At 34.3% G+C, this 14,121-nt stretch overlaps 1 protein-coding gene across 1 annotated transcript in view; it reads left to right on the forward strand.

Moving 5' to 3' along the window:
* The window catches only part of IGF2R (insulin like growth factor 2 receptor), a 144,434-nt gene that overhangs the window by 49,760 nt on the left and 80,553 nt on the right, over positions 1-14,121 (forward strand). Inside the window, exons 5-9 of the mRNA XM_001371399.4 lie at positions 3,309-3,441; positions 6,633-6,753; positions 8,737-8,842; positions 11,738-11,897; positions 12,113-12,290. Coding sequence (XP_001371436.1) covers positions 3,309-3,441; positions 6,633-6,753; positions 8,737-8,842; positions 11,738-11,897; positions 12,113-12,290 — 698 coding nt within the window. The remainder of the gene's footprint in view (positions 1-3,308; positions 3,442-6,632; positions 6,754-8,736; positions 8,843-11,737; positions 11,898-12,112; positions 12,291-14,121) is intronic.

A 14,121-nucleotide genomic window follows, 5' to 3' on the forward strand; every position in this document is an offset into this window, starting at 1 on the left:
CTAACTCTTACCACTCTTCTGCCTTGCAACCAATGCACAGTATTTATTCTAAGATGGAAGATAATTGTTTAAGAAAAAAAATTATTTGAGAACTTTAAAGGATTATTATCTTTTTAACTTGACAAATTTACTTTGAGTCTAGGGAACAAGTACCATAGAGCACTTAATACAATGCCTAACATGTAGTAAGACCTTAATAAATGTTTACTACTGAGTTCTAAACAATGCCAACTTAATTATTGATGCTTAGAACATCTTTAGGAATGATGAGTTAAGCTGCTTTCATTTATATCTTTCATTTATATCAAAAACCATTCCCTGAAGCAGTTAAGTTCTCCAAGAGTTCTTAAAAGAAATGCTAATTATTAACCTTACCAAAGAATGCATCAAATCATTAGTAATAAGAGAGTTGTGAATCAAAATAATTTTGAGGCTATATCTAACAAATTGGCAAAGGTAGGAATAGTCAAGTGTTAGAGGGATTGGGGAAAAAAATGAACACATGTTTTAGTGGTGCTGTGAATTGGTCAACTTTTCTTGAGACCAGTATGGAATTGTATGAAGAAAGTGAATAAAACGTCTCTTCCCCTTTGGAGCAACATTTCCATTGCTAGGCATATACCCCATTGAAGTAAGCAAAAAATAAAAAATGGTAGGCCATATATACATTAAAATACTTATAGCAGTACTTCTTGTAGTATCAAGTAACTGGAAACAAAGTAGATATCTAAATTGTGGTAACATACCATGCCATAAGTTATTCCCCAGTTGATGATTATACACTTTAGTTTTTTGTTTCCTTAGAGAGGGTTTCTTTGAATAATTCAGTAGAGGCTTTTTTTCTGTCTGGAGTGTGGGATCCCTGGATCAGAGTATGAACAGTTGAGGGACATTTCTTGCACAATTATAGTAAGGTGGCTTTCCATTCTGGTTGGACCAATTCACAGTTCTGCCAACTGTATTTAAATATATCTTTCTGTGGTCCCTCCTACATTGAAATTTTATATTTTATCCCTATTGTCATTTTAGTGTGAGCTAAAGCCACATAGTTTTCATAGCATATTTCTTAATTATTAGAAATTGGGATCATTTTTATATGATTGCTGATAGTTGCAATTTTTCTTTGGAAAATTTTGTTCTTTTAATTACTTTTATAATGGGGAACAGCTCTTGATCTTACATATTGATGTCAGAATTTCTATATCTAAGATATTTGATGTAAAGATATTTCCCAAATTTGACAATTTCTTTTGTCATCATTTTGATGAAATTATTTTTACTTTGCAAAAAGCTTTTTAATTTTATCTAATTGAAAGTCTATTTTATCTCTTGTGATTACTACTTTCTTTCATTTGGTTTCTTTCCCAGACTATCCAGCCGTTATAAATCTTTCTGAGTTGATGGAACATTTTTAAAGGAGTCACAATGACTTCATAAATAAAGCAAATGTACCTTGATTTATCAGTACTATTGGTACAGTGCATAAAGACACTTTTTACTAGGTAGTTGACTCTGTGTGACTATAAACCTCAAGTGCTAATGGGTCCAACTGTATTAGTAGATTGCTGATCTGGGTTGTGAGATTTTATATATATATATATTTGACTATGTAAAAGGTGAATTTGTGAGGTTGGATGGTCTTTGCTTTAATGATATGATTGAAATGATTATATGTACCCTCTGATTATCATCATGGAAAGTATCTTACAATGAAGTAATGTGACCCTGTCCATTGCAAATCTAAATGATATCTTAAAATATAGAATAAGTTAGCATGTTAGAAATTTCCCACAAATCTGGCCACATCTTTCTAAATAAATTATGAAAAACAAGTATAACTTTTACTAGACTTTAAAAATAGACCTGTTCATAAGCATAATTTTGGGTGAAAGGACAGAAAAAATATTTTCTAAAAATGTGATAATGGGGGATTGAACATTATGAACATGAGTTGAAAGTATTCAGGATTACATACTAACAATTTTATTTTACTATCATCAGAATTAGCATGACTTGACAGAGTTATGAATTTGATATATCTTGGAGAAGGGTAGGATTAAAAGAATACTAATGCATTTAAAAAAATACAGTTTCTCCAAATGAAAACTCAGTATCTTAGATGATGTTGCCTAGATGACCCTAACCTCATTGGTCTATCTTATGAACTTTAGAAATAAGCAAAAAAAGCTCCTTTGCTTTTTTTTTTTTAAACCCTTCCATCTTGGACTCAATGTATTGGCTTCAAGGTAGAAGAGTGGTAAGGGCTGGGGAAAGAGGGTTAAGTGACTTGCCCAGAGTCACACAGCTGGGAAGTATCTTAGGCCAAATTTGAACCTAGGACCTCCTGTCTCTAGGCCTGACTCAATCCACTGAGCCACCCAGCTGCTCCCCTCCTTTGCTTTTTAGAAGCTTATGTCTAATATGTTTAATGACATGTTTATCAGAATTCATCAGCTGAGACAGTTGTGAGTTGGTGTTATGTTTTTCTGAAGAAAAGAGAAATTAATACATATGAATGAGAAAACCTGTCTTCATTATCTTCATGTTAACAGTGTTCGTAGTCTTGGGGGGGAAAACTTCTAAAGATCATGGCTAAGTAGAATGCATTAAATGACATTAAAAAACAAAAACAATTATTCACCTGTTTCTGTAGGACTTTTGTAGATAATGCTACTACCCTTCATTCTTTTTCTGTATTATGTTAACAGAAGTAATCTTTTATATCCTTACTATATAAGGAGAGACAACCAAGCTGTTGGACAAAGGGCTGGCCTTCAATTCAGGAATGCATTTGTTCAGGACCTACCTCTGAGGAGTCCTCATGTGTGACCCTGAGAAAATTAACTTTATCTTTTCAGTCCCCCAAGGCAATTCTTGGTGAGATGGTCAGATGCTAAGTACATGCTGATCTGCATTGGAGGAAGGATTTTATTTATCTTGTACCAGTGAAATCATAAGCACACATGTCTTAGTTCAACTTCATGCTAACTGCACTAAAATATTTGGGACTGTGTGTGTGTGTGTGTGTGTACACCATTTGACAAATTTCTCTATATTACACTCGAGTCAAAGTTTATATGGTGTGCTTTTTTTGCTTTGACCTATTCATATAATTTGTTTCAGATTTCCTTGAATTTATGTGTATAGCTCTTACCATTACAAAGTAATCATGCTGATAATTGATAGTGAACCAAAATAATCTGTGACATTATGTTCTTTGGGTGTTGTGATATGTAAAATTCCTAATTCTAGTTTCATAATGTTACATACATTACAAACACTTGCTGACCTTTTTTCTTTTTTTCTAGGTGCCTTGCTATGTATTTGATGAAGAGTTAAGAAAGCATGATTTGAATCCATTGATCAATACTTCTGGTAGCTACTTGGTGGATGACTCAGATCATGATACTTCCTTGTTCATCAACGTTTGTAGAGACATAGGTCTGAATCTATGTTTGTGTGTGTGGTAGTAATGTTGTTTAGAATTTTCTTAAGACTTATGTCTTTAGTTTCTGGAGATGCTTTCTTTCCTTTCTGGTTTGAAATTGAAATATATTAAGACCTAGCAAAATACTTGAGCATTTTTTTTTCTCCTGAAAATAGGAATTTCACCTTTCCTCTCCTACTCAAAATTTAGTGATTTCCTCCACTTTATTTCAGATAGTACATATTCTTGATCAAACTGATCAAGCTAAAGCCCCTATGCTGCTTTAGCTTTCCCCCCAGTAGTATTCTCAAGGATAGATTTTAACCCCAATACTAGTATTCTGGTGTTGGATATTGAGAAGCAAGAAGGTGGAGTATAGAGTAGAGACTTGGCCCTTTTTCTAGTAACCTTTTGAATTTACTGAACCAGATAAGGATCAAATTAGATCTGGATGTACTTATGTGGAGAAGGAACAGCTGCAGCTCTCTTTTGTTTTAGGGGGGAAAACCCCAGGTGAGTTTTGCATCTTGTGACTGCAAAATAGGGTTTTTCAAGACTTTGAATTGCCAAAACTGTAAAGATATTTTTAGTGTCTTGATTTTTATCAAAAATAAACGGTCGCCATGGGAAAAATTCCCAAATATGAAATACCCAAGTCAGCTGGGTTTATAGAGATTTTAATTAATACAAATGAAGGAATTAAGGGAAGGGAGAAAGAAAGAGTAAGAGGAAATAGTAGGAAAAGGCCTAGGCCAGCCTAGGAAGAGACCAGTCAGTTATCACTTACCACAGGATCATTCCAAGCAAGCTCTAGTGTTCAGAGAGACCCTCTAATTTAGCTTCCAAACTCAACTAAGTTCAGAGGCCCCAGCTCTGAGCTCCTGACTTCCTTTTAAAGAGAATTTTCTCCTATGTCACCTCCCCTAAATTGTCACATCTACCAATCACAGTAGATGTTTTTCACAGGACTGTCCATTCTTAATTTACAATCTTCTTTTGTTAAGCCTTCCCTGAGTAAACTAAAACTTCACACCTCTTGCTAAGCTTCTTGCCCTTTGTAAGTTGCTTGACATTTTAGTGATTAATTTAACATTTATAGGGACAGCACCCTTTTGTATTAGATCTAAAAATAGACCTTGCTCAAGGGCTTTTGCCTCACTATAAGTATGAGTTGGGGACTTTTCATTGTTCAGTAAGGAATTTTACAACTTTATCTTCCCCTAAGGTATGCCTAATTATGGGTGGAGTAATGTAAAATTCTCAATACATTCCTGATTAAGTACCTTCATTTGTTACAATAAGGGAATAACCATAACCAAATGTTCCAAGGTATAGTCTGAGCAGTTTTAAGATTCACAATTTCCCCTGATGATCATTGGGAGACTAGTTTCCCGATTGATCATTTAACATAATCATCTTGTAGTCTTAAACACACTTCTAACTACAGATTTATACAATATTCAATTTTCTAAGAAGAAATTACAGTAGTTAGGGAGGATTAGAAGGAAAGAAAGCAAAACCAATGTTTTGCTAGGTACATTGACAGAAAGCCAAATTAGGGGCAGTCCCCTTGGCATAAAAGTGTACATTTCCAATAAATGTTCAATCAATCACACCCAAAGTTCATTCTTGATCTTCTTGCTGTAGTGTAGGTTTTCTGGCATCTTTCTGCAATAGTTCATTCTCTGGATTTAGGAGTTAGCAAGCTTCTTCCTTGAAGATCTTTCTCAAAAAAAAAAATCAAAATCTTGGATTATTATAAAAATACAATCTCAAACAAAAAATCAAAAATCTTGGATTTTAAATTAAAATACAATCTGCTGATCCATATAGTACTTTGTTTTCTAGTTGTTTTTATATCTTGAGACATTCTGGTACCTGCTGACAGAAGCTCCAGGATTCTTGCCAAATAATAGTGGTGAAAGGTGTCCTAGGCCAGTTCAAAAGCTCTTAGAAGACGAAAGGCCTCGTCTTGTACTTGGTTCTATTTTAATTCTTAAAGATGAGTGTTATGCTCCTCCACTAAGGGCATTATGGTCAGTCCTTCAGGCCAGGGCACATGTATTAAGGAAAACAAAGATTGTGCTAGCTTCCTTTTATACCAACTAAGTCTTCAATTAGATATATTAAGACTATACAAATGTTCTCTGCTTGGGGTGTGTTGCTATTTCTGAAACATATAAACCATTTATTTATAATGTATTCTGCAGGTGTTTGGAATACTATGGAATGAAAAATCTAGATATTAGTCTACCTAGTTGCTTATCTACCCTGAGCTTTCTTTGGTAAATTCTGCTGGTGATCCAGTAAAAAGGACAAGATCCTTTGTTGAGTTAACTGAGTCCTTGTGTGCTGTGTTCTTAAGTTGTACCTTTTATTCATATGAAAAGTGTAAAACAGTTTTTAAAAAATTGATATTTCTACCCCATATTTTTCACTTCTCTACATGGTGGATCAGGTTTTGACCCTAGCAAAGTTTTCAAAACAACTTTTGAAATTAGCCCACCATTCATATGGAATAATATTTTATCACTAATTTAAGAGTTTCCTTTTTTTGATATCTTATGACAATAGATTTTTTTTTTGCTCCCAATGGCATTCTTTTCAAATGCTTTATTTTGGAGAAAAACAATTCTTTGTAGATGGGGGCTCTTTCTTAAATGTATTGAAAACTAAAATATTAGTGAATGTCTTTTAAGATACTATATATAGAGTTCCTATAATGAGAAAGACTTGGTTCAAAAATCTGGCTTTGACTTTATTAACCATGTCACCACAGGAAAGTGAGCTAAATTTTCTGATGTTTAATATTATAAACCAGAGTTAAACCCACAGCCACAGCCATAGGCTATGTTTGGGCCAGCAGCATTCTGACTGTTGGAAAGTGTGGCCCTGATCATACTAAAATATAATTGGGAAATATTAATTGCTCCCTTTCTATTTGAATTTACCTCCACTGTTATAAATTATTGATAGTTACATTTTGTATTGAGGAGAGAATTCCCACACCAGAGTCTCAGGTTCTTAATTTCTTGAAATAAGCAGAAGAGGCTTTCTAGAACTGAGTTATGGTGAGGACAAAGAAGTATGATGGTAATAAATGCAACATGCATGAAGAAACCCTGATTCCCAAACTTGGCCTTGTTCAGTGGCTCACTACTTTTGTAATATAATCTGTTGTTTTTTTTTTTCTCTCTTAAACTAGGTGGCTCAAATCAAGAGACACGCTTTTGTCCCTCTGGTAGTGCAGCATGCCTGGTAAAGGGGAATCAAGCTTATGATGTTGGAAGGCCAAAAGAAGGACTGAAACTAGTGCGCAAAGACAGGTCAGTCTACTCCTATAGCAGTCTTCCTAATTGTGTTATTCCCTGATGAAGATCCAGGGTTAATAATTCTATCTCCATTTGAAATTGAAAATCATTGAAATCCTATTCATCTGGTGCTTTAGGCTTCAGCACCAAAAACTACCATTGCTTTTATTCTTATCATTGGCTGTTTTGATGGCAAGAATATCCTGAACAACCTTTAGGATTGTTTTCCCTCCTTGCTGCCTGTAGGAGGGACTCAGTTTGCTGAGGTCCTAGAACTGAAGTGGTAAACCTATGGCACGCATGCCAAAGGGGGCACTCAGAGTGCCCTCTCTGTGGGCATGTGCCCTGTCATCTAGCACAGAGTTTATTACTAGAAAGCCAGAGGGATGCATGGCCATTCTGTTCCCCATCCCCTCTCCACACATACCTGAGGGCATTTCTCACATCACCTGCCCCTCTAAAAGATTCACCATCACTGGCCTAGACATTCATGGGTTGTATTGAGTTTTTCAAGTTGAGCCTTGAGCAAGTGCTTTCCCCCTTTGAGGGAGAAGATATTTAAAAATTAAAACACCACCAAAAAGTCATTTCTTTTGTACTCTGTTGAAAGCTTTCTCCCAATTCAAAACTATGCAACTTAATGTCTTGGGCTACTGCTTTCTTGCTTGTTGAATTTGTATCTCATCATCACCACCACCAGTCATTTACTAAACTCTTACTATACTCCAGGCACTGGAGATAAAGAGAGTTGCTTATGTTCTGTTGGGGGAGACAAGTATACAAATAAGCTTATGCAAAATAAGTTTAAAAATAATAAATGCAAAGAAGATTAATAGAAGGGAGGGGGAAATAGAATACCACAATTTGGGAGAATCAGGAAAGGCTTCATGTTGAAGGCAGTGGTTGAACTCCATCTTGAAAGGAAGAATTTTTTTAATTGGAAATAAAGAAAGAGTGAATTTCAGAAAGGTGAAACACTCAGTACATAGGCATGGAGACAGAAGACCAATTATTTTATTTGAAAAACAGAGACATCCAGTTTGGCATGACTATATAGTGCAGGAATGGGATTTGATGTATGGTGAGTCTTGAAATATAGCTTGTTGTCCAGGTTATGGGGACTTTAGAAGTTAAACAGAATAAATCATATTTTATTCCAGAGGCAAAGGTGGGGGGGAATCATTGGCGATTGAGAACCAGTGTCAAAGAGGTGGTAGCGAAAAATATCCAATGTTGAAAATGTTGTAGTAGTTTAGTATTATTCTTCCGATTATGCTATACCTTAATGGAGTGAGGGAGGGGTGAATTCTGCTAGTGAAATGATTTTCTAAAAAACTCCTGGTTTGAATCCAAGTCTATGTCTTGTTCAAATCTTCAGTAGATGGGTTTTCAAGAATATTTTCCAGAGATCAAGTTAAGACATTTAACTTGAATTATAAGTAAATCTGGCCATATAATGGCTTTGTGTAAAATCATGTGAGGTCCTTCCCTGAAAAGTCTCAGTGAGACCATATAGCTTCTAAACCAGTGATGATGACTACCTTTTATTAAAAAAAACAAAAAACAAAAAAACTGGCAGTTGACTTTGGACTTGGCAGCCATTTACTGTTGACTTTGAAGAGGAAGTGCTAGTATAGATTACTGGCCTAAAAATGGATTTATCCTTTTTTTTTTTTGCCTGATTAAGGGGGAAGGGTGTATGTGTCATTCAGGTTTAAAATTGAATAACTATTTCCTTTATATATATATATTATTGCCTGTGGTAGGAGGGCCACTTTAAAACATTTTTTTTTAAAGAGGACATTTAAATGATCTAGCCACACAGTACTCATTTAAAGACTCCATTGGAGTTTATTTTTTTGGTAATGAAAAATGATTTTTAAATACAAGTTATTGATAAGTTAAATGTGAGTAAATGTTCTATGTTGGAAGCAAATGGTGCTCTATAAAACATAAATTTGAATTCTTAATTCAACATCTATTTAATATGTATCTTAGGCTTGTCCTTAGTTATGTGAAAGAAGGTGAAGATCGTCCTGCTTTTTGTGAAGGTCATACTCCAGCAGTGACTATTACATTTATTTGTCCATCTGAGAGAAGAGAAGTAAGTTATTTTGTTATTTGCCTCTTAAAAGTTTTAAAATTGCTCCTAAATTATAATGCCGCTTACATGGTCTGGGAGTGACTATGTTTCTACATTATTGGATATAAAGGGAAGAGCAGTAAAAGATTAAATTTCTATGTAAGTAGATCTGTAAAATTGAGATAAGACCTGTATAGTTAAGTTTGGCTAAATAATAAGATGTTGCAAAAGTGTAGGCCCAGCTTAGAGATTGGCTTTTATTTTTCTTAACCTGAGAGGGACTTTGATATAAGGAATTTAGTTATGAATTAGGAAGTCTTATTATTTGCTGGTTTCTGACTTGTGATGAATTTTATAAAACTTTTAGCAAGGTATTGTTTATATAAGATAACACAAATATAGTTTGATCAAAGCTGGATTGCTGATAACAAGACACCCAGATTTATACATCATTTATTTTTGCCTTTTAGTAAAAACTAAATACATTCCTTATCTTTAAAACTAGCCCTTATTCTAAATTTTTATGTTATATCCTACTTTTCATTTTGTAGATAAAGATTTAACATTGGGCTCTCAGGCGTAATCATGGGGCCTAATTTAATTGGTGAGGAGAGGAGATAGATTTTTCCTTTTTAAAAGCTGAATTATAAAATGATAGGTACCCTAGCATTGACCATTTGTGTCTTCAGGGGAGCCCATATAATTTGGGAGGGAGCTTTTCTCCAGAAAACTGGCCATCAGATTGTGTTTTTTTTTTTTAATTATAAGAGCTCATGAAGGCAAACTAAAAGCAAAGAGATATGATTTGAGTACCTACTTCCATGAAATTAACAATCTTTACAATTTTAAGTGGCAGTATCTTTGTACCCAACAGTAAAGTTCTGCATTTAGCAAGAATCAGTTGGTTTTTTTTTGCTAGTTCAATCCAGCAGGCATTTACAAAGCATCTGCTATGTGTAACCAAGAGACAGCAGAGGCGTCCTCACCATTTATTAGGTAGAGACAATTAACATGGGCATCATGAATTTTATTTTGACTTTTATTGGCAATTACAGATAACAGAAACAGCATTGCAAGTCAAAATCAATGAATACATTATTTCATGTATGTAATATATTTTCAAATTGTTAACTCCTCTTTAAAATAGTGTATATTTTGACTTTAATCCGATCATGCCTATGTTGTCCTTATTCTCTTGACCTCCTTTAACATATATAATAAGAATTTTTGTGATTATTGTTGACTTTGACCACATGGTTCTAGTCAGTGTGCATGCATATTGTTATTTTAGTTTAACTTTAATTTTTTAGATATCTCCATATTTCTCTAAATTCTTAGTATTCATTCTTACTTATGAAAAAAATACCATTATAGGTATATCACAGTGTTATTTACTCAGCTATAAATGACACCTAGTTTGTTTCTGATTTTTTACTCTTATAGGAAAAAAGAGTAAGTAGATCTAGTTTCATAAAAAACAAACAAAAAAACCCCAAATGCTGTCAGTAATCTCCTTAGGGTGTAATTCTACTAATCATAGTTCTTAAGTAAAAGGGTATGCACATTTTAAAATTTGTGTATTTATTTCCATATTACTTTCTAGTGTGCCTGGACTAGTTTGTAGTTCTTTTTGCAGTGTTTCCATGTCTTTTGAACTAGTATTGAATTTTGTCATCTCTTCTTATTTTTGCCAATTTTGTTGGTTTCAAGTATAATCTAAGGGTTATATAATTTTAATGTCTTTGATTAGCATTCTTGAACTTTTTTATGTGATTGTTAATAATTTGATGTAGCATTTTCTATGCCAGTAGCCAATTCCATATTATTGGAGGGACTAAATTTTATGCTTATTTTAGTTAAATTCATTGGCTAGGTTCAGGTTGAATCTTATATTGAGTCTATTTCTGTGGTACTTTTAGTTGCTTAATAACTGTTATCAAAGTTTATAATAATTTTAAGGGATTATTTGGGGTTTTCAATGCTTGACCTTATTTAAGTATTTCTTGAGGTGTAATAAGTTTTCTTTGAAAGCCTATATCAGAAGAGTATGGCCGGGACATAACTTATAAGGCCTTTTGTTTTTATCATTACTTAAGTAACTGCTTTTTAGTCCAGATTTTGGGTATTGGATTGATAGACTTAAAGAGCTAGATAGACGGTCCCTTTGAGATAATGTAGCTCCTCCTTCATTTTATGATGAAAAATTTGAGGCTCAGAGAGATTAGGTGACTTCTGGGTTCAAGGAGCAGAGCTAATTTGTTAGGGCAAGCCTGCAGATTTCTGAGTTTTACAAATGTGAGGTGTAATGCAAGTCTCTAGTGATCCAATTTTGATTAACTACTCTTTGGATAATGATTTTATTTTATTATTAATATCATTTTGGTCACCAAAAATGCTTCCTCTATATTTCTTTCATTTTTTAAAAAATTGGCTATTATTTGTTCAAGTATTTCAATTTTTATGTGATTATTTAATTTTCTAATACTAGTTAATATTCTAAGAGGTGTGTGTGTGTGTGTGTGTGTGTGTGTGTGTGTGTGTGTGTGTATGTATGTATGTGACCTCTGTCTTTAGTTTATTTACATTCTTATCTTCCCAGCAAGTATCAGAAGTAATATGCAGACTACTCATTTACATAGTTTATGTAATTTACTCAGTTCTTGGAAAGTTGTGTATAAATGGAATTTCTACTGAGTCATAATGTTTTAAAAGCAGGTGGGGAGATGAGTATATAGGGAGTCCTCCTGTGAAGAGAGCTGTCATCTTCAAATTAATCTTTTTACATGTTTGGCCTTTTGTCTGTTTAGCTGTCTGAGAATGAAGCAAATCTCCTATTTTGGCTTGTAGCATGTTTATCAGACATGGATGGAACTTTGTGCTTTTAAATAACTGTTCTTTTCTGTTTGATTTTATTAGGGCACAGTTCCTAAGCTTACTGCTAAGTCCAATTGCCGATATGAAATTGAATGGATCACAGAGTATGCTTGCCACAGAGATTATTTGGAAAGTAAAACCTGTATTTTAAATAGCGAGCAACATGATATCTCTATTGACCTTACCCCTCTCACCCAGAAAGGTAGGTGTATTATGGTCTCCCTGTTTCTCTCCTTCTCTTGTCTAGTAATATGGATTTTCCTGGCAAGAAAGTTGTAGTGTTGAACTTAGTTTGGAACTTAAATTAGGAATTTTGAATGAAATGAAGTAAGGAAAGACTTGTTTCTTTTCCTTAGTAGTGGAATAGAACTCTTTTATTTGGAACTAAATATATATTTCATTTTGTTTTTATTTTAGATTTTGATTCACCATACTTTGCTGCAGATGGGAAAGAATATTTTTATTATATGAATGTATGTGGAGAAAGTCAAGCCCCAGTTTGTAGTGAGAAAGAATTAGCTGCTGTTTGCCAGGTGAAGAAGAATCCTTCAGGACAAGTCAAAATAGCAGGAAGATACCAGAACCAGACTCTTCGGTGTGTTGTTGTGGCTTCTGGGCGATGATGACCCATACCTCTGCTTATTTACTTAAAAAAAGAAACTTATTTTCTCTCCTGGCCTCCCAACTCCCCAGTTCTGTCAACTAGGGAGAAAAGTATCCTTAAGTCAGCATTTCTTCCTGCTACACTGAGGCTTAGGTTTTTTGTAGGACTGATTTTATTGCCAAATGGTTAAATACTATTAAGTTTGTGGAATTCTATTTTTGTAATATGAGTGATTGTTCTTGTTATTGGCATTTGTTACAAATAGTGCAATTTCTGTAGAAGTTACACAGATATTAATTACTTTTGTATGTAAATTGATGTTACATCATTAAATTGAAATCTGGGGTTTTTTTTGAGATGTGTTATTCTATGGCAAATTTGATATTGAATTGTAGCGTGAGTTGGAAGCTTGTAAATAGCTATAGGACAAGGATAGCTTTTTAAAGGTAGCTTCATATAACAAGACATTTAAATAAATGCTTTTTTTTACTTTTAAAAATATTGTGGAGCTATGTGATTATGTGAGAATAGCTACTGATTTGTACCATTCTGATTAATCTTCCAAAACTAATTTGGCCAGTTAACATTTTTAAGTTTGAAATATATTTTCAGAGTTCATATATTACTTATCTGATATTCTAGTGGATATGGAAGCAAAATAAAGGAAATTAAGGCAGTTTTCCTAACCACTACATGTAGTTTTCCATATGTCAGTTAACACAATTCTGAGCCGCCATGACTTAGGGATGCTTAGGGACTCGTTTAAGATTTTAGGAATATTGGTGTTATCAAATGCTGAGCTAAGCAAAGATTTTTAGGGCTGCATGTTGTTCCTCTATTCTGAAACTGACATGTTTTGGTTATGCTCTCATGGTGTATGGTCTAGAAGCAGCCTGCTTGTCTGTGAGGTCTTTTCCTTAAAATCCACCACAACTCTGCCTTTGTCTTATACTAAGACCATTTTCTTGTCTGAAGTCAGTGTCACAGTCTACTGTATTGGCCCTTTATTTTTAAATTTTAAATTTTAATTTAAAAAATCTTTACCTTCTGTCTTAGAATCAATACAGTGTATTGGTTCCAAGGCAGAAGAGTGGTAAGGGCTAGGCAATGGGGGTGAAGGGACTTACCCAGGGTCACACAGCTGGGAAGTGTCTGAGGTCAGATTTGAACCTAGGACTTCCCGTCTCTAGGTCTGGCTCTCAATCCATTGAACCACCCAGCTGCCCCCTATATTGGCCCATTAGTGGGGCTTTCTGTATCTCACTCTGAGCAGTTCATGCTCTACAACTAAATAAAAAACCACTCTTGACCTTGCTTACTTTTGCATACTCTTCTCTTAGTCTCTAGCCTAGGTTCTACTGTACTTCTTGAGAAGTCTTTGTTTTCCTGTTAACCTATTGGGAGAGGAGACAGTCAAGTCATCTAGAAATTTATTGTGCACTTACTATGTGCTGGCACTATGCTAAGCATTAGCAATTCCAAGAAAGTAAGTGATCTTCACAGGTTAGAGAATATTGGTCTGAATCCATGCAGGTGAAGTTTAACAAGGCTTTAACATAAAGCCTTAAAATTAAGCATCATAAGTATAAGATGAGAGAAGCATGGTTAGAAAAAGATCTGGATGTTTTAGTGGAATATTTGCTCAATCAGAATCATCACTTTGGGTATGGCAGCCACGAAAACTAATGCAGTCTTATACAACATTATAGAAAAGCATAGTGTCCAGGACTAAGGAGATGATAGTCTTGGAGTGTGTCTTGGGGAGATTATATTTGGTGTATAGTGTATTTTAAAGGAAAGATGTTGTTAAGCTGGAGGAAGG

Source organism: Monodelphis domestica, chromosome 2, assembly GCF_027887165.1.
Source record: "Monodelphis domestica isolate mMonDom1 chromosome 2, mMonDom1.pri, whole genome shotgun sequence".
NCBI lineage: Eukaryota > Metazoa > Chordata > Mammalia > Didelphimorphia > Didelphidae > Monodelphis > Monodelphis domestica.